Here is a 21,528-nt window from a genome sequence, read left to right as displayed (position 1 = left end):
TTTTGAAGCAGGAAAACAGAAGTCCACTGGGATGATGGTAGCTGCTATCAAGACTTCCTCGTAGGTAAGGAAAGTGTTTCAAATACTGGCCAGGATCAAAAAGAATCAGTTAAAATGTTCCTGAAGTTTCAATCTAGGTCTGTTTGTCTCCAAGCACCTCTGCTGAAATATAGTCCTTATTATCTATGTGAAAGCATCCCATTTTCGTTAACTTTTCGGTACGTCTCGTCTACCAGTAACGTAAGCTCCATGAGCAGAACGGCCATAACTGCCTTGCTCATTGCTGAATCCCCAGTGCCTAAGAACTGTGTCTGGTATATAGTTGGCATGCAAATAGGTATTTGTTGCATTAATGCACAAATTGGTGTGTGAAGTGGAAAAGGAAACAAAAAATTTACTGAGTGGGTTTGGGGTTCACGAAGCCTTCGCGGAGATGTCAAGGTCATTTACTTCAGCTCGAAAGGTTAACTGGGCTATAAAATCCTGGCCAGGTTTCTCCGCTTTGGATCTCTGGCACCACCTGCTCGCTCTCAAACTCACACACGTGCTCACGGCTACAAAGCTCTCCAGCTCCCCGCTAGGAGGAGTCACACCTTCCAACACAGAATCCCTCCCACCCTCTCCCCTATTTCTCATTCTCTCCTCTCCCCTCCCCTCCCCTCCCGGTTCCGGAAGCCTTCGAGTCGCAGTGCCCCCTGGGAATAGTAGTCTTCCGGTCCGAGCCTAGAGCGGTTTAGCCCTTTCCAGAACTACGCTTCCCAGAGAGTCTTGCGGCAGAGGGAGGCCGTATCACCTGACCAGGACTCTGGCGAGGCAATGGCGACGCCCGTCCTGCGCTGGTGCTGTCCAGGAAGGCGTTGGGTTTTCGCCGGGATTGGCGGCGTTTCTCGCCACGGAAGAGGGGTTCCAACTGGGTCTACGTCCAGCGGAAAGAGGGGACAGAGCTCAGTGGCTCAGCAGCCCCTCATCACGGCCCAGAAACCGAGGAAAGGGTATATTATTTCGTACCATTACTCCCCGCTTAAGCGTGAGGTGGAATTGCGGGACTGGAGAGATAATGGCCACTACAGCCCAGCCTTCAATCTAGACGTTTTGGTGGGCGGGAGGTGCTGGGCTATAAGTTGCAGCGCTGAAACCTAAATGAGAGCACGAAACTGGCCCTCTATCAGCCCCGTCCCCACAACGGTAGACAGGTAGACAGGCATATTTGGGTAATTTGTGAGTGTAAAATAGCACGTGTTTTCCTGACTCGAAAGCTGCACAGACAGAAGAGTGGATTCAGTTACCTTAACTAATAGCACCAGTAGCGGGGTCGGTGACAGTAGAAGATGAATCTTATTTACCTGACATTATTTAGAGCTATTACGAGTCAGCAGTGTTGTAAATTATTAGTCAGAAAACACCACCTATCTGTGGAGGCGTTTCATTTTGAACATGTGTGTCTAGACCTAGGAGAATGCAGCCAATGACAGATCTTCCCTCTGGTTATGTAGAAAGTATTGTTTATTTTGCTTAATATCCACTGAACAGCTGTTTATATTTCACTATGTGAGACCTAAATAGTTTATTTTTAAGTACAGAAACATAAGGCATGTGTCTAATATTCAGTTTTTCTTTTGAGATAGTTAGGTTGCCATTATTTTTGCTTTTCTGTTGGAGGAACAGAGGGAAAATGTCCGGAAACACTGTTTCTATTCCTTTCATAAATTAGGTTGTCTCACTGTGAATGGAAAGTATTTTTTTCTCTCATGTAACGAAACTGCAAAAATACATTGAATAAGGTTTTAGTGAATGCAAATTTCTGATAAGTTCTTCGTTTAATTCCTCTCAGTTACAGGTTGTGCTTCCCAACTTTAAAAAGAAGGAATTCATCAGTACTACAGATGTAGAACTTCATGTGTTGAAATGACTGAAACAAAACCAAATACATGTAAACAAAAATTTCGATAATATAGAAAATGGCTTGGGGGAAGAGCAGGATAGAAACAGGCAGACTATGGAGAGAGTAGGTGTACACCAGGTGATCTGCAGATTGCCTAGGATACATGGGTTTAATAATAACCCATGGAATAAGCACACTTATAAGAACCTGGAGAGACCTCTGTATGGAATATTCATACAGACCCAATAGAGTAGGAGTGGCCAGATAAGAGATTATTGTAGCATTTAGGTTGCATTATTGCAGCTTCTTAGGTTTGGTAGCAGTCAAGTACAAAACAAGCAAAGGAACCTGACACTAGATCTTTGGAATTTAAAGTGATCTGGGGAACCAGAAAAAAAAAAAAAAAAAAGCCACTTGCAATGGTTTAATGTTTCCCTTTGCACAAAATTCCCAGGAAGGGTGATCTATTATATCTTTGTCACTCTGGTTACTTTACTTGCAAACCATTGTTAGAAAATGAATTCCAAACATGACTGAGAATTTCCCTTCCTTTTTAATAATGAGATGTGCAACTATTTACCATTATTTCTCTAGTAAAATCCTGATGTTTATGTTAATTCTAAAACCGTTCACAAGATCAGCTTTCTTCATTTGCTGACTGACTAATTGACAAAGCACAGTTAATTTAGAAAATGCTGCTTTTCATTAGTCAGCCAAGCAGTCACCACCTGATACCCATTTCTAAATTGTTTTCAGATGCCAAATTGTTCTTTTCTGTTACCTTCTTGTTTGCACAGTGAACTCTCCTTATGCCATGTTGTAAATGAATTTTGCTTTGCCGGCCTTGTAGGTGTTCATTTTGCATTGCTTTTGATTTAGTCACCAATACAGTATGACACATTTTTTAAAGTAGGATATAAAATTTTAATAAGTTAAAAACACAAATAGAAAATTAACATTTGTGGTTTCAGCTCTTAGAAATTCACGCATGGTGACGGATCTAAGAACTTCTTAACCATTTTGTCTTCCTATTTAGTGAACGTGAATGGGCAGCTGTGGTGGGTTTGGAGATTCATGCCCAGATTGCCTCCAACTCCAAACTCTTCTCTGGATCTCAAGTCGACTTTGCAGCACCTCCCAATTCTTTGGTATCTTTTTTTGATGCATCTCTGCCTGGAACTTTGCCGGTAAGGTTTTTATTGTATGCTGTTTTCATTACACAATGTTCATGTTTTATCGAACATAACTCTTAGGAAAGACTTGTTTAGGGAGCTTTGCATGAAGTGGGTTGGACTAAATGTTTTCCAAAGACTCATCTCTGTAGTTCTGTTTCTAAGTCTAAACGTCATCCGTTTGTTCGTGGATTCATCTCACACACAATTTAGATTGTTTACTCAGTATCAGGCTGTCCGGTCTGTGCGATGAACTGAAACAGAAAGATGAGCGACAAACCGTGCCTTTGAGGAGTTCAGAGACTAGCTGGGGAGATGTGTCTTACGCACAGAGTACTGTGTCACTGCTCCTGTGGAGGTCATATGCGGAGTATGGTTTTGGAACCCCACGCAGGGACTTACCGAATTCAGTAAGAGAAGGACTGTTGTGAGAAATTGGGGAAGAGATAGCGTTGGCTAAGGAGGGGTTGTTGGAAGAGCAACAACCTGAGCTAGCTGAGAAGGCAGGCGGGAGTCAGGCAGATGCATGGAGGAGGGAGAGGCGGGGGAGTCTCGTCAAAGGAAACAGCATATGTCACGTGATATTACGGTGTAAGGTCAATAATGATTGTGGTTTTAGAAAATTAAGAACCGGTCAGTAATGGAGAAAAAAGTCAACCACAGTATGCTTTGAGTGAACTACTCATTTATCTATTCATTCTCACTGAAACTGGCAATGACTGGGTCCAGTGTACTAACTCATCAGCAAGATTTTTCGCATATATTTTCACATAGGTGGATGGAATTTTGAAGGAAAGGATGGAAAGAACAATGTGAATATTTGGGCTAATACATGACTCATAGTCTGTCCGGGACACATAGTATCAACTGGGTGTGGGGTTTCCTGCCCTCCTTGCAGGGAATGTGTAAGTGGTGGTGATGCGGGCAGGGAGAGGTTTCCTGGGTGAGTTCCACACTTTCTAACATTTAAATACAAGTGAAAACTGGTTGAACTGCGCACTGGCAGGTGTGCAGAGGCAGAGGTTTTCTTTTCCCAGAGTCACTGCCATGGAAGGTCATGAGCAGTGCCTCCAAAGTACCTGCTGCACCCAACGTTTTGGTAACACTAGGGCAGTGTCTCTGTCTTGGAACTTTTTCCTTACTTGTGCTTTTTGTCATGGAGGACTCCTATTCCTGTAAACCATGCCTAGGGTCACCTTTGACTTGCTGTTGGGTCTTTCCGGGAGAAGACAAGTATAGGACTGTCTGTCCCTTCCCTCCTCCCTCCCTCTGCCCTAGAGTATCTGTTGATGGAGAGATTGTTTTTATTTGAGAAGAGACAATTTTCCAGTTATGAATGTACGAATTCTTTTTGGGGCAGAGACTCAGCTATAGTAGAAATAAAGTAATCTCTATTTAGACAAGTGAATGGAAAGCAATTCATCACAACACCTCTTCTTTCTTCCTTCTGAGCTCAAAACATTTTTTTTCCACATGGTGGTTGGTTCATTATCAAGAGACTAGACACAACTGCTGAGTTCTTTCTAGGTTTCTCCAGCTGGGAATATAGTAACGAGCAAGGTATTTATTATAGTTCACATTGAAAACATCTATTTGCAGATAGACATGTTTTCTATAGATAGGCTGTTTACTTGTGGCTAACTGTGGTCAAATATTAGAGACAATTCAAAATAACTAAATGTCAACATGCTTTGAAGACATCTTGTTAGGCCCCCAAAGAAGATACTTGCCCAGTGATAGGCATATCAACATGACGGTGAAGTCGTTTGGGACATTGGCACATTGAGAGCTTGGCTTACATTCACTAAATGACAATCAAAAGCTAGAAATCCTGTTTTGCTCGAGCTGGATTTTGTTTTTCCTCTTTGGAGCCTACCACACTCATTGTTTGAGCAGCCTAATGGGTTATTCTCGCAACAGAGCTAGTCTGCCTCTTTTTCAGAAATGTTTCTGTCTTTAAAAGACCTATGTTAGTGTGTGACCTAAATTATACCATAACTACCAGAATAAAATGTTGTCATTCCCACAGCCCTTCAAAACCCAGTGATGTACCTAGATAGAGATTTTAAATATGCTGAAACATTTAGACAGTTGGCCTTCTCTAAGCCTGTGGAGATGCTGTACTGATGCTCTGATATTCTGACTACGCATTTGGTTATTTTTATGCAAAAAATGGTGACCGTTTGTTAGATACACTGTTAAGAAGATAGAAATAGGCAACCAAAAGAACTTAGGTTATAGTGTCAAGTCTTTTTCTGTAGACCAGATTCATTTGCTCTGCTGGCCCATTAAAGAGAAAATATGATAAAGTGTGTCTTTCTGTAAGTATTTGATTCTCCCCCTCTCTTGATTGTGTCTTCATTCATTCGCTCAACTGACATTTATTGGATGCCTCCCATGCACTAGCCATCGTAGAAGTTCTAATGATACAGGTTTGAAGAAGGTAAAAGATCGCTGTGGGTCTTGTCTTCACGGAGCTTGGACAATTAAGTGGGCAGTTGCAGTACTTTTCAATGAACATGCTGGTAGTGGAAATACAGTGTGCTCTAGGAGGGGCGTTCAACACAGATATAGGGAATTTGCAAAGTTTGGCCAAATAAAAGTGAATAGGATGCACAAAGACCAGAAGAAAAACAGGGCATGGCTTGCTCTAGGAACTGAAAGAAGTTCCGCGCATTGTAGCACAGAACTGGAATATGGTGTGGCAAGAGGTGAGACTGGCATAGAAAGCATAGTCTGTACCATACAAGCCCTGCTAAGGAGTGTGCATCTCATTGCAAAGAGGTAAGAAGATGTAAGGAGAGTACCAGGTCAGAGACTCGAAGGGACAGCATATTTTGAGGGGTGAGTACACAGTATTACTGAGATTCAAGTAAGGTGAGGACCAGGCAGTGGTCATTGGATCTGTTAAGGGGGATATTTACAGGAAGCGTTTCCGCGATGGGGTTAGAAGGGAGGTGGCAGAAGGTCGAAGAACTTGGGGATGTTGAGGTAGAGATGAGAGAGTGTGGGCAACTATTTCAAGAAGTTTGGCTTGGAAGGAAAAGAGAATGCAGTAGAGAATTCCCTGACAGTCCAGTGATTAGGACTCCGCGCTCTCACTGCCAAAGGCCTGGGTTCAATCCCTGGTGAGGGAACTAAGATCCCGCATGCTGCAGGGCGTGGCCAAAAAATAATTAAATAAAGAGAGTCGGTTTAAAAAAAAAAAGCCTAATTTTCCTTAATGTTGGAGAAACTTGAGATTGTTTCAATGCTGATGAGTTATAGTCAACAGTAAGGTATCGTCCACTTAAAAATATGTTAAGGGCTTCCCTGGTGGTGCTGTGGTTGAGAGTCCACCTGCTGGGTTCGTGCCCTGGTCCGGGAGGATCCCACATGCTGTGGAGCGGCTGGGCCCGTGGGCCATGGCTGCTGAGCCTGTGCGTCCGGAGCCTGTGCTCTGCAACGGGAGAGGCCACAACGGTGAGAGGCCTGCGTACCACAAAAAAATAATAATAATAAAATAAAAATAATTTTAATGCTGATGAGAAGGAGCCAATGAGGGGACAATTAAAGAGGCTTTTGATTAATGTGGCAAATTGAATGTATACATGTTAATCTGTCCTTCTCCTCCTACCCCAAAGAAACCCCACTGAAATGACAGTGAAAGAATTCAAAGTTATAAACCTATGAGAGAATGGGAGAGTAGACCAACGTGCATGAGATGGTAGATGGAGGAGGGCCTGACTTGGCAGAACGAAATTAAGTGTAACCCAGGAAAGGGACAGAAAGCCTTCAGAAAGAGACACTAGTCAGAAATGAGATGGTGTGCCCTATGCAACCCCGGAAAGGGTCCGGATGTGAGATCAACAGGTATTGTGGAGGGCCAGAGGGAGGTGAAGACAAAGGGATTAATTTGGAGTCTGGATACAGAGCAGTTAGACCTGAGGTCCTTTCCTGTCCCTCGGTAGCTGCCCTACCTTCATAGGAATCTATAGTTTGGGGAGAAATTCAGCTTGTGACACACTCCCCCTAGAGACCCCAGGCAGAGCAAGAGGTACTGGTGTCAGACAGCATCTGTACTCTGAACCCCAGGGCCTGCCCGATCATTTCCCTGCCCCGTTTGAGGAGCTCAAGTGAACTGGTATGGCCATCTCTTCTCTTTCCCACCTCCCCCAAGCAGGAACCCATAGGAACCTGACAGAACTTGACATTTAGGGGGATCTCAATTAAAAAAGCTACCTGGCCACCTCATTGATTGTCCTAGAATGAAGGCCACCAATCAGCAAGCCCTGGATATTTACATAGAATGCTTAATCAGCATTGTAGTACCTTACTTTAAAATATAAATAGACTGGGAGTTCCCTGGTGGCGCAGTGGTTGAGAATCCACCTGCCAATGCAGGGGACACGGGTTTGATCCCTGATAAGCAACTAAGCCTGTGCGCCACAACTACTGAGCCTGCGTTCTAGAGCCCGTGAGCCACAGATACTGAAGCCCATGCACATAGAGCCCATGCTCCGCAACAAGAGAAGCCACCACAATGAGAAGCCCACACACCGCAACGAAGAGGAGCTCATGCTCGCTGCAACTAGAGAAAGCCGGCGTGCAGCAATGAAGGCCCAATGCAGCCAAAACTAAATAAATAAAAAGTAAATAAATTTCTTAAAAAAAAAAGATCATTTAAAGAGGTAAATTTTAAAAATACATGTGTGTGTATGTGTGTGTGTGTGTTTATATATATGTGTGTGTGTGTGTGTGTGTGTGTGTATGTGTATAAATTGACAGCCAAATATCACCAGACATTTGAAGAAATTCTCCAATGTAGTGGACAGCCCAAAATAAAAAGAAAACAAAAAAATAAGAGGCAACAGATAATGCACAGGGTAAAAGAATTCTTTAAAAATTAAAAGCTTTTATAAATATCCTTAGAAAGGTAAGAGAAGGTAGCTGCATCCTTGAAACAAGAACAGGATACCACCATTTAAAAATAAACAATCAGGGCTTCCCTGGTGGTGCAGTGGTTGAGTCCGCCTGCTGATGCAGGGGACATGGGTTTGTGCCCCGGTCCGGGAAGATCCCACATGCCGCGCAGTGGCTGGGCCCATGAGCCATGGCCACTGAGCCTGCGCGTCCGGAGCCTGTGCTCCGCAACAGGAGAGGCCACAACAGTGAGAGGCCTGCGTACCACAAAAAAAATAAATAAAAATAAAAATAAATAATCAGGGACTTCCCTGGTGGTCCAGTGGTAAAGACTGCCTTGCAGTGCAGGGGACGCGGGTTTGATCCCTGGTCAGGGAACTAAGATCCCACATGCTGCGGGGCAACTAAGTGCGCATGCCTCAACTACTGAGCTCGTGAGCCTCAACTAGAGCCCACATGCCACAAACTACAGCACCTACGTGCCCTGGAGCCTGCACACCACAACTAGAGAAGAGAAAACCCACATGCCACAATGAAGAGCCTGCATGCCGCAACAAAAGATCCCACTTGCCTCAACAAAGACGAACCTGACTACACATCATTACAGCTACACTTGAATCTCAGAACGTCAGGGTGCCCTCCCGCTCAATTTTTTTAAGGTTAAAGTTATGATTGAAAAGTAATTGGCATATGAAATGTTTTTATCTCACCTGAGATGTATAGAGTAGTATTTTTTCTGAGGATCACTCTTACCTCTTTTAATCTTGACGGTGTTACCCGGCCTACTTTCTGGTTGCCATCACTCAGGAGAGGAGACCAGGGTAGGGCCTGGGCAAGGACTCAGACCCTGAATGCCTTGGGAACCATGACTTTGATTATTTTGCTCTTATGAAACAGCTATATGATTTTTTTTTGTACTAATATGAAGGTTTTCCTCAAAATTCTTTTCCATCCTAGAGAGAAGCCAGCCCCAGAACAGTGAATAGTGTAGTGTTGTTGTGAGATTTCCCCTGTAGTTTTTCTCTCCATGGACTTGAACCAAGCACTGCTGCCACATCGGCCTTTAAAGCACAGGCTCACGTGGGGCCTCCCCAGAGGGTCTCATCACTTGGGGGAAGAGTTTGTATATTTTTTCGGTTGGCTTTTCTTTACCAGTTTCTGGCTTTTATTCTCAATATATTTTTGCTAAACTTGTTTCACAAATTAAAAAAAAAAACAAAGATCCCGTGTGCCACAACTTAAGACCTGACCCAACGCAGACAGAAATAAATTAAATAAATAAATAAATGATAAATCTTTTTTAAAAAATTAAAAAATAAACAATCAGAACAAAAGCTCTTAGAAATTAAAATTAGGATGGAAAAAAGAATCCAGAAGAGTCAGAAGATAAAATCAAGAAAATCTTCCAGAAAGTGTAACACACACGCAATCAGACAATTGGGGAAAAAATAAGAAAATTAGAGAATCAATCCAGGATGTCCAACCGCTGATTAATAGGAGTTCCAGAAGAGAGAAGACAGGAAGTAGACAAGAGGAAACTATCAAACGAATGACACAGATTAATTTCCCAGAACTGAAGGACATGCATCTGCAAGTCAGAATGGCCTGCCAGTGACCCAGTGCAAGGAATAAAAATAGCCTCCCATGCAGAGCTGTCATCATGAAGTGTAGAATTGGAACACCAGGGATAAAGATAAGATACTAGAACTTACAGAGAAGGAAAGTCACACGCAAAGGACTGGGAATCAGAAATGCATCAGACTTCTCAAAGCAGCACTTAAAGCTAGAAGATAATGGAATAGTGCCTTTAAAAATCGTAGGAAAGGGCTTCCCTGGTGGCGCAGTGGTTGAGAGTCTACCTGCTGATGCAGGGGACACGGGTTCGTGCCCCGGTCCTGGAGGATTCCGCATGCCGCAGAGCGCCTGGGCCGGTGAGCCATGGCTGCTGAGCCTGCGCGTCCGGCAACGGGAGAGGCCACAACAGTGAGAGGCCCGTGTAACACAAAACAAAAAAAAACAAACAAAAAATCGTAGGAAAAATAAAAATCATCCTAACCTAGAATTCTGTATCCAGCACTATAAATCAAGTGTGGCAGTAGAATAATGGTATTTCAGAAAGGCAGGTTCTCAAAAAATTGTCCTTCCATTAAACGGGAACCTGCTGAAGTCACGGAGAGGCTTCAGATTGCTGGCTGTGTAGCAGTGGGAGAGACGGAGATGGCTCCAGAACAGAGAGTTTTCGAGAAAAAAAGGGAGGTGGGGAGGGAAGAGCAGGTATCTAATGCTTGTGTAAATAAGAGATTTTACATAGAAACTGGAGTCTTTATTTTATTGAAGTATAGTTGATTTACAATGTTGTGTTAGTTTCTACTGTATAGCAAAGTGACTCAGGTATACATATGTGCATTCTTTTTCATATTCTTTTTCATTATGGTTTTTCGCAAGATATTGAATGTAGTTCCCTGTGCTGTCCCATAGGACCTTGTTTATCCATTCTATATATATTAGTTTGCCTCTGCTAACCCCAAACTCCCAGTCCATCCCTCCCCCACCACGCCCCTCCTTGGCAACCACAAGTCTGTTCTCTGCGTCTGTGAGTCTGAGAAACCAGAGTCTTTGAGAATAATGAGGAATAGGCAGTAAGAAAATAAAGCAAATGATAAAATGAAAGACCTGTTGACTTCAGGAAGAAACAAAACGTTCAAGAAAGGACATGTAATCTGTGTGTACTTTACAGCTCAGCGGAGAGACATATTTACATAATAATAGAAACACCAACCACTCATGTAAAAAAAAAACTGTGATATAATTGGGATATTGGCAAGTAAAAGAACTAAATTTTTATCTACCATAATCAGAAGTCATGTCCTAAATTGATAAAGTAAGAAAAAAGTAATGTAAGAATATGCGTTAGGAATACTTTTGGCCACAGATTAAGGGGAGCCTCTTTTTTCTTTTCAGGCCCTAAGTTGATTGATTGGTTTTGTTTTTTTAATTGGCTGTTATTATTTCTTTTAGCATTTTATTTTTTTAATAAGATAATGAGTGAAAGATTTAGAGCTCCCAAGAGACAAATTATTAGGCAAAAGGTTTTTCAACAAAACTTTTTAAAAAGTTTTTATATAAAGATAATATTAAGTAATAGTCAGATATCACCTCTGCTGGTTTCTCAGCCACCTGTTGGTGAAATTTCTCTCTTTTTTGTTCCCAAAGTTCGAAAAGTGACAGCATCCCACCTCTTCCCCCACCTGTAACTCCCACCCTTACCCTACTCTTAGGAGGAAAGCCTCATTCACATTCTAGATCCTTCATAGCCAAGTTCAGGCATGTGGCAGGAGTCCCTGCTTCCCCATGGGTGGAATGACTTACCTACCTACCAACCTGACTTTTCTACTTTGATGTCATTCAGGTCATCATGGGCTTGCACTTAGGGGCGGCTTATGTTGTTCTTGAATAGAAATGTGATAAAGTAACAAGCACGGGTAAATTCTATGGGACAGAATAAAACATAAAAGTATTGCAAAATATCTCACCTTGTAACTGATATACATTATCTCTTGGGAATGGCATGGGCCTATTCTGGTGGCTCCATATTCCAAAAACAAGAACATTGGGTCCTTGGGACAGTTTGTCAAGTCTGTCTTTTCCCCAGATTAAGGAAAGATTGTTACGTGGCAAATGGCCAATAGCCTTGGCCAGAAAGTGATGGATTTTCCAAAGGTCCCCTGGCACAGCATATTGTTTAAAAATAGGAAGGTAAATACCAGACATGACAGCTCAAAGATCTGAAGGGGGTTCAGGACTAGCGGCGGACGGTGGCGGGAACTGCTGCTTTTCGTTGTGAATTATTTCTAAATACGTGCCTCTAACATTTTGTTAAACAATCAAAAGTTAGGTTTAAAGGAGTGACATATAGGGGAGAGGAAATTATTGATAGAATCAGGTACCTGAGAAATCAGGAACTGTCCCTGGAGCACAGGGAGAAAGACAGCTCTCCCACTGGAACCTCAGGGAAGGGGTGCCCCTCCACCCACAGCTAAAGGCAACTTTTGGGGTTGGGCCGTGGAAGGTTGAGGAGGCCCCCATCGGATTTTTCCTTCTCTAGCCAACACTGTTTCTTGCATCTCACACTCCTCCTCCTGGGTGCTCTTTCCTGCCTCTGTTAGTGTGTTTTGAGTTCTGGGTCTGGGTGGTCCACTCTCAGCTTTTCTGGCCTCCAGTCCCTTCTGTTTCTCCCTGGCTCTTGAATGACAATATAGAATCCCAAGCTGACAGTTCTGTCCCCTCAGCGCTTGGAAGACATGATTCTGTTGTCCTCAGACGTCTGTTACTGCCGACGAGAAGTCTGTATCCTTTGTAGGAAATCTGTGTTTCCTCTCTGATAGCTTTGGCCAGGATATGTCCAGGTATGGATTTGTTTCTATTTATCCTGCTCAGTACTCAGTGGGATATCTCCACGTAAAGACTCGCCCCTGGACTGTGGCAGCACCTCTGGAAGGAATTCATGGTGACTGTGTTAGGGCCCGTTGGGCTTTACTGAACAGACAGTGTCTCTGTCCATTTATTGGCCCCCAGCTGTCACACTGCTTGGATGGTGCCGCCCTTCAAGCCCACACCCACGCCAGGAGCAGGGCCAGGGACTCTAGGTGGGTGGCTTCCTCCATATCAGCTCCTCAGTTGGTGGCACAAGATTTTCTGGCTGGACCAAGATTTTGTGGCTCCCGGCTCCCTGCCCCCAGTGGAATGCCAGCCTTGACTTCTGTGCCACAGGTGCTTGAAATCGCCAACAACTGGTGTCTCTTCAGTGTGGTTAACAATGCTGATGGTAGTAGAGTCAACTAACATTTACTGAGTGCTTTCTTTATGTGCGTGTGGTTATTTTAACCTCATAAACTTTATGAGGCAGCTCCTGTCATTATCCCAGTTAGAAAGTAAGTGGACAAGCTAGATTCAAACCCCGTGGTCTGGCTTCCAAGTTCATGCTCTTAACCCCTTTGCTGTTCTGTCTCCTGCAGTTATACCCCTGGGTGATGTGGGCCCCAGGAGATTTCCTTTCTTTCGAGCTTGGCTGTGTGTATTTATACATTTATATGTGTATGTAAATGTCTGTGTGTGAAGACATAATACTTGTCCTCATCCCCCATGTCCCCCCCACCCCAGCATGTCTGCACCACCAGCTCTGTATCACTTAGGCTGCTGTCTTTACCGGTGGTTACAATCTCCCCTCTCCATTCTGATTAGTGACCCTTCTTCTGAATGTTTCTTAGGACTACAGGCACTTTATCTTCTTATTTTACCTTTAGTTTTATAATTATGTGGAATCCCATCATAAATCTTCAGACTGAAAAGGTTACTCAGCCTATTTTCCTGCTGGTAGGCAGGATTACAGCTAAACCAAGGACAACATTCTTTGTTTTTATTAGCAGGCATTCAGCTTCGCTCATTGCTTTGACCTAATAAGACCCCTCACTCTGATACAGAATCTCCCTTAATTTATTAAATCATTATTTGTCTGTAGAATTATAGACAGAATCTTAGGTTATTTGCTTCGAGTCAATTATTTCCTATTTATCAATGTCATTCCAACTCTCTACTTGTAATATTTTGTATGTGAGATGCAAAATGGGAAGAAAAATAGGAAAGGAAATATATTTGTTTGATAAAATGTCTTGAGATATACAAGTCTATTTGTTCATAATTTACAAATGTTTCCAGTAATGGCAAGATTTCAGCAAGGCATCAAGTCTGTTTGAAATTTATGCCTGTGCAGACCATCTCTCTCTCTCTCTCACCTCAGTTTAATGCTCAGCCTCCAGTCTCTGTTCTACCATAACTGTTGGAAGTCTGATTAATGTAGGTGCTATTATTTTGCAGGTATGTGTATATTACAAAACATGGATACCATCAACTGGTGTATATGTGGTAATGTTAATAGATGTATGTCCACATACTATACACACACACAGGCATTGACTGTTCAGCATTGATGCTGATCATATGTGCTATTTATTAGTGTCCAGTAGGTGAGAGATATAAATCTGGGGGTGAGAGAAAAGTGGAAAAGAGTGCTGCTTCCAAAGAAGAATGGGTGAAAGGAGATCTGACCTAATAAGCTACCAGTTCAGTGCCCCAGACACTGGATTTCTCCAGACCACCCCCCCCACCCGCAACTAAGAGAGCAGCCCTGACTCTGGGCAGCTCCCAGCTGTACATTTTACCATGCAAATAATAGCCATAATGAAATATTCTTTTAGAATCTTTTATCATTGTTTCATTCTGGGAAATTTTCTCTACATTTTCTTCCAGTTCACTAATTCTCTCTTTGTTATATATGCTCTACTCTTTAACATACCCACTGAGTTGTTTTTTGTTTTTCACTGAGAGTACCTTTTATTTACAGAAATTCTGTTTTTCTCTTTTTAATCTCTCCTGTCTTTTTGAAAATATCTTGTTCCTTTTTCATGTATTCAGTTCTTCATTTCTTTGGCAACTTTAAATCTAAATATTTTAGAGCCTGTGTTCAGAAATTCTGTTACCTGAAGTTCTTGGGCTGTCTTGTTCTGCTTTTTGGTGTGTCTGCTGATTCTGGCAAATGGTAGATGATCTTCTTGTTGTATTTTGTATTTTGGATTATGAAGTCATGTTTGACAGAACTTTATTAGTGGGAATCTTCTGGTTGGGGTAAGAGTGAATCTCTCCAAAGAGCTTTTACTTTGGCTTTTGCCAGATACCCCAGGTCTAAGCCAGGCCATTTTTCATGTTTATCTTTTAGCTTGGGGGTTCCCTGACCACAGAGTTAGTAAATTAGAACCCCAGGTTCGCCTGAGAGCAGGTTGTGGCAATCAATTCTTAGGGCAGACTTTTTTGTTTTGTTTTAACCTGAGTCTGGGCTGAGACTTTACTACAATTGAAACTTTACAGGAGGGAACAGAGGGTGTGACCATGTAGCTGAGTCTGCAGCCCAGGCTGTGAAGGTGAGCGACTTAGGCTCCGAATGGGACAGGAAAGGCATCTTTGTGTTTCTCTCAGGCGTCCTTTCCTCTGCCACCGAGATATCCTTCCCTTCTGATTGCAGCTGAGGCTGAGATCTGTACACCTCCCAGCTCATCCTATCTGTCCTCGTATCACAGACACAGAGCAAGTGATTGAGCTCTTTCCAAATTCCCTCTGGTTGTGCAAGGATACACACTCTCACCCATTGCCTTTAAAGGTTATCACTTCCCAAAAGCAATTTAGCCTAAATTAATTGTTCCCTTCACCTTTGTGTGGAAATGGTGATGCCATCTTGTTCCTCTCAAGGGACAACAAAAAGTAAGACAGTAGAATTAAGAGGGACAGTGGATTTTGGTGGAGGGAACCCACAAGGAAGCCAAGGGGTTGTTTTCCCCTCCACCCCGGCCTCAGGGAACCTGAGGGACCTCGTCTGGCCTTCTCCGCAGGTGACTCTGACGCGGCCACATGCTCTGTTCTGGGAAAGGAACGTCTCCAGGCAGCACCCTCATCTCCCCAGAGATTCACTCCTGAGCAAGACACCTTCAGTATTGGGCTTGGGGCTTTTCTCCCATTTCCACATCCCATTAGGCAGGTTTATTTTCCCCTCAGAATATGCCCTTGGATGAGACATTGAGTACAATAACACCAAGCCCTTGTTAGAGAAGATAGTGCTCTACTTAGAACTCCTAAGTGTTTAAAATGAATTTGGTACACCACTGCACCCACAAGTCTGTAATGCTAAAACAACGAGGTTGGAATGTGTAGGCAATAAACTAAAAACACATTACCAAAGGTGCCCAGGAGTACGAAAGCTTAGAGGTCTTTTGTTGATATAAATATATAGTAGTTTAAAAAATTACCTAACACTGTTCTGTGACATAGTTTTTGTCTCTGCCATTCAAGCAGCTCATACTGGCTTTGTTCTGGTGATTTACGCTAGAAGCCTATAATAAAAATGCAGCCTGAAATCATGCAGCTGGGTACCATTCATTTTTCTTCCACGGACAGTTCCAGAGCTTAAAAAATTGCAGCAGACCTGTAAAAGCTCTGCACCCACAGGGCATGCATCCTCAGCCACGGCAGCTGGCGCTCTCAGGTTTCTTCTGCCCTGTGGAGTCATTGGTGGTGCTGTTGGGGTTTCTGGATTGGTTTAATGAGTACTAGAAAAGAGTTTCCAGGAAGATATTGTGCGGTTTTAGGGCATCAATGAAAATAATACTCCCTTCCCATCTTGAGTCAGAACCAATTGAGAAATCAGCATAGAATTAAGACAAATGGAGATGAACCTACCAGCTTCATTACTGATAACAGCTTGATTGAAAAATGTAACATGATATATCCAAATGGCTTCTAGTACTTTCTGCCTCAGTTAAACTCAGCTCCCCCAAAACCATAGGCCTTTCACTTGCAGAAGGCTTATCACATGGCCAGAGCAAACCAGAATATACCAGCTCGGGGGGCATGCTGATCAGAAAGCGCTGAGACGGGCTGTGTTCTGGTGATTTCTACTAGAGCCTGTAATAAAAATGCTGGGCCATAAAGAGCCGACCACTTGTGCTCAATTCCTTTTCCCAAAGTCACTCGTCAGAAAAGTCACTCCTCTTTGAGGACAAAAGAATATGGAATAGAGAGCAGAATCCAGCCACATGGAAACATGGGGGCAGGAGAATGGAGGATGCCCAGTTCTGCCTTCATTAGCCCGAGCCAGTTTTACTGTGTCTGCCTTGCATCTGGGAGTAGGTGTGAGATACTCTTTTGGGGTGGGTTCTGTGGAATTCTTTCTCCACACCACAGGTATATACACCTGTCTTCTGAGGCCGTTGGGATAGACCTTTCTTACTTGACCATCTCCAGATGTATTTTCAGCTTCATATTTAGTTTGGGGGAAGAAGTTGGCTATTCTCTACACTGCAGCATCTTGGGGAATTTTTCTCCTTAGCTCTTTTAAAAACCTTGGCCAAGTTAAGAAGTCATTTGCCATTGGCATCCCAAATATGACAAGCATAGGCTTGGTGATTCTGGCATAGTTAGTGTGGTCAGGCTGGGCTCCTCTAAAGAGCGTTTTGTTACTCATGGCAGAGGGTTCTTGCTAGCGAGCCTTCATGTTTCCCAGCCTTCCACCACTGGTTGCATCCTTATAATAAGGCCTGGGTGCTGGGGCAGGGAGAATAAGTGGGAATCAGAAAACGTTAGTGTTCCCAGGAGCCTTAAAATTACTCTATTCCAAATTTTGATGCATGAATCTCTTTTCTCAAGTATAAAAGCAGGAAGCATAGTCAATCAAGAGTCTTTGTCATGCTCTGCAGCTTTCTTAGGAGACGCAGACAGGCAGTAATATGTGATTGTCAACAGCATCTTGAATTTTCCGTGATGCTTGCCAACTCATAGGCCACCCAAGTGAGCAAGGTTGGTTCTCCAACCCCAGTTGGTAGGAGAAGAAATTGAGGGCCTTCTGGACTTATGCAAGGTCACAAAGAGGTCGGGAACCCAGTTAAAAATAGAAGCGAGACTTGCCTGGCTCCCATTCTTAGCATAAAGCACTAGACTTCATTCCCTTCTGCAGAATTTGCTAATTGTTCATTTCTGACAGCACAACAGGGAATTTTTCCTTTATAGCTGGTTGTAAACATTTAAGATGCCTGTCATCACTCATAACCTTTGTTTACTTATCACAGCTAGCTAGCTCTCTTATTTACGTATTTCTTGTTCTTTTCTATTTTTACTTCTATGCAGAGAAGTTACTGTATATGAAAGCACTTCATAACTCTCAAGTGGCATGTAAATGTTACTTGTTATTATTATGGTACTCATATTCTTAACTTTGCACCATTAAAATATTAATACAGATAGTACTTCTATTTTATAGTGGCCAGTAGGTTTCAGCACTTAAAATGGCACAGCCTACAACAGCATGAATGACAACTTCATCACAGATGTATTTCAGAGAAGCACAAATTGAGAAATTGCCTGTATATTTACATAGTGAGGCAACAGAATGGAAGCATTAACAGAAAACAAGATACCTATACAAATTTGGGAGACGCTAAAAGTATTTTTCAGCTAGAAAAGATATAACTGGAGAAAATTATTTTCCTACCAGGTAAAAGAACACGTCTTCCCTTCATATTCTTGTTTATATATATGTTGTCTATACTTCCATATAGATGGTACAGAATTCCCCGTTAACAGATTTTTCACATGTAAAATGAAATACTTAATAGTCCTACGAGTGTTGTACTATATACTTCATTATCTACACAAGGAACTTAATGTGTTGACAGCATAGGAAAGTTTAGACATTATAGTAAGTAGAATATTTTCTTTTCTACAACTGATTTTCAGCAATGCTGAATGGGAGCTTCCAGTACACATGTATGGTTTACAAGTTAGCATCAGTTTAAATAACTCCAGCCTCCTCTAGGCTCTCCTCCTGACTTTAAGGCTTGTAACATCTCCCCATCCTCTTAGGTAGAAGAATTATCTATTCCTTTCTTCCTCCCCCAGACCTTTTATTTCCAAAGAATTCAAACTTATAGAAAAGTTGAAAGAATAGTACATTGAACGTCCATCCTGCACCTAGATTTTTTTTTCCCTTTGGATTAGCCATTTGAGAGTAAGCTGCAGACATCATGGCCCTTCACCCCCAAATATTTCAGCATCTGTCTCCTAGGAACAAAAACATGCTCTTATTGATGGCTGTATAATTATCACACTCAAAAAAGCTTAACCTGGTTACAATACTGTTATCCAAGACACAGTTCATGGTCATCTTAGTATTATCCTTTATTTACTTCTTCCCAACCCAGGATCCAGTCAGAGATCACACACCACATTTAGCTGTCATGACTCTTTAGTCTCATTTTTTCTTTTTCTTTGTCGTTTCCCTTTCTTTCTCTCTCCCCACTCTCTTCCTCCTGCTTTCCCTTTTTTTCCTTTCATGACATTGACATCTGTTTAGAATCCAGGCCAGTTCTTTAATTACCTACTCTTGAAGCAAACATAACTAAGGAAATAGGGGGTCTGCCTTATAAAAGTTTGGCTTTTTTCTTTTTTTTCCCTTTTAGCCTCCATGATTTCATGGCTTGCCGTGAAGCCTCTAACGAGATGCCGTATACCTACTGGATGCATAAAATACAGGATGGTTTTTTCTTCCTGATAACTTGTGTCCTGATAGACTCTTCCAAAGGCTCACTCCTCAGGGCATTCCTGGGACTGAGGAACAGAGCTAGTGCACTTTCAGTAGAATGGCAAGTGTCTCTAGGAATTGCTTTCGATATTCACAGGCCTTGTTCCCTATCCAACTTCCCTGTCCATACCAGTAGTGAATACCTAGCTAGCATTTTTTAGAGTTCAGTTGGTTCAAGCCAGTTGCTTTGTTTCTCAGCAATAGTCAGAGGTTTCAACTAAGTACTAACCTTTTATGTAAAGATAAAAGTAGATCTCTTTCTGGGTCATTAGAGCTTTTCATTCATGAAATTAATGTTTCTTATCACTATCACTGATTACTCTTAATATGAAAAAGTTTGTCATTCCATTGAATCTCTAGGTCTTGGGAGTAAATTTTAGGGTAGGTTAGAGAAGATGTGGCAGTTTCAGTGTAGGGGCAATGATCTAAAATGAATGGATTTGTATGCTTTAGCCTTTTTAATAGTAATATACTCTTCTTAAAAGCTATAACAAGAGAAAGACAAATATTCAGAGTTAAAGTTGGGGGAAATCTTTCTGCATTAAAGATCCTGGCCCAATCCCAAAGTTTTATTCAAAAAGGACAGTTACTGGGACTTCTCTGGTGGCGCAGTGGTTATGAATCTGCCTGCCAATGCAGGAGACACGGGTTCGAGCCCTGGTCCGGGAAGATCCCACATGCTGCAGAGCAACTAAGCCTGTGTGCCACAGCTACTGAGCCTGCGCTCTAGAGCCCGTGAGCCACAACTACGGAGCCCATGAGCTACAACTACTGAAGCCCGCGTGCCTAGAGCCCGTGCTCCGCAACAAGAGAAGCCACCACAATGAGAAGCCTGCGCACCAAGACGAGGAGTAGCCCCTGCTTGCTGCAACTAGAGAAAGCCCGTGCTCAGTAACGAAGACCCAACACAGCCAAAAATACATAAATTAATTAATTTTTTAAAAAAGGGAGTTATTTTTTTCCCCTGAACAAACTATTTTTTTAATTGAAGTGTAGTTGATTTACAATGTTGTGTTAATTTCTGCCATACAGCAAAGTGATTCAGTTATATATACACTCTTTTTTTTTTAAATTTTTTGCGGTACGCGGGCCTCTCACTGTTGTGACCTCTCCCATTGCGGAGCACGGGCTCCGGATGCACAGGCTCAGCGGCCATGGCTCACGGGCCTAGCCGCTCCGCGGCCTGCAGGATCTTCCCGGACTGGGGCACGAACCCGCGTCCCCTGCATCAGCAGGCGGACACTCAACCACTGCGCCACCAGGGAAGCCCTACACTCTTTTTTAATATTCTTTTCCATTATGGTTTATCATAGGATATCGAGTATAGACCTCTGTGCTATACAGTAGGACGTTGTTTATTATATCCATTCTGTATATAATAGTTTGCATCTGCTAACCCTAAACTCCCACTCCATCTCTCCCCCACCCCCTTCCCCCTTGGCAACCACAAGTCTGTTCTCTATGTCTGTGGGCCTGTTTCTGTTTTGTAGATAGGTTCATTTGTGTCATATTTTAGATTCCACGTATAAGTGATATCATATGGCATTTGTCGTCGTCTTTCTCTTTCTGACTTAGGTCACTTAGTATGATAATCTTTAGGTCCATCCATGTTGCTGCAGGATAGTGATTTTTTAAAACGTGATTCCCATGTCTCCTTCATGCCTTTCTACATCTCTTCTCCGCAGACTCTCTTTGAATTTCAAAAGTAGCTGCTATCTTAGAAGACAGGAAGTCACAGATATGTGGTGGGCAACAGTGAGACGGCAGTAAAAATGGACTCAGTTATCTGGTGTCTAACTGTTCAGCTTGTCAGAAGGTAGTTTCTCTCACTTAAGAATGGGAGCTTTTTCCAGCCACAGGTTTATTTTGCTTCACGATAAAACAGAGAAAATGAAGTCATATAAGCTTCCTGAGGCGTTAAGAAATATGGTCTCTATTCCTCTGCAGATAACAAACTAATTATCACAAAAGTGTTGGTTATCATTTAAGCGGGAAGTATGATGTTTGACATAATACGTAATTTCAGCATCTGTTGTGCCGTACTTTGGATTGTAAATCCAGACTAATGGGTCTGTGGAACTGTTTAGACCCTTTCTTATTAGATTCCCTTGCCTCTTAGAAAAGCTTGCATATGAAAGATTCAGTTGATTTGGGCGTTTTGCATTTAATAACACTTCCATTCTGAAACTAGTGTGTACTGAATACCATTTGTCGAGTAATTTTATGGAATTCACCAAACAATCCTGCAAAATAGTTATTTTTTTCCCCTCGCAGATAAGAAAACTGAGGCTGAGAGAGGTTAGGTGATTTGTGCAGGGTCACACAGCTGATGTAGAGAGAAGACAGGTTCAGGTCTTTCAGACTCAGTCTCGACCCAGTTTGTCTTCTCGAGA

General features: G+C 42.6%; 1 protein-coding gene across 1 annotated transcript in view; it reads left to right on the top strand.

The window, feature by feature from the left end:
• The first annotated feature begins 801 nt into the window (after nt 1–801).
• GATB (glutamyl-tRNA amidotransferase subunit B) overlaps nt 802–21,528 on the top strand; it is a 72,619-nt gene continuing 51,892 nt past the window's right edge. The window contains exons 1-2 of the mRNA XM_065877205.1: nt 802–992; nt 2,919–3,069. Of these exons, the coding sequence (XP_065733277.1) occupies nt 817–992; nt 2,919–3,069 (327 nt within the window). The 5' untranslated portion in view covers nt 802–816. The remainder of the gene's footprint in view (nt 993–2,918; nt 3,070–21,528) is intronic.

This window comes from Phocoena phocoena, chromosome 5 (genome assembly GCF_963924675.1).
Source record: "Phocoena phocoena chromosome 5, mPhoPho1.1, whole genome shotgun sequence".
In the NCBI taxonomy this organism is placed as follows: Eukaryota; Metazoa; Chordata; class Mammalia; order Artiodactyla; family Phocoenidae; genus Phocoena; species Phocoena phocoena.
Note: the sequence above shows the minus strand (reverse complement) of the source record. Positions and strands in the feature narration are given on the sequence as shown.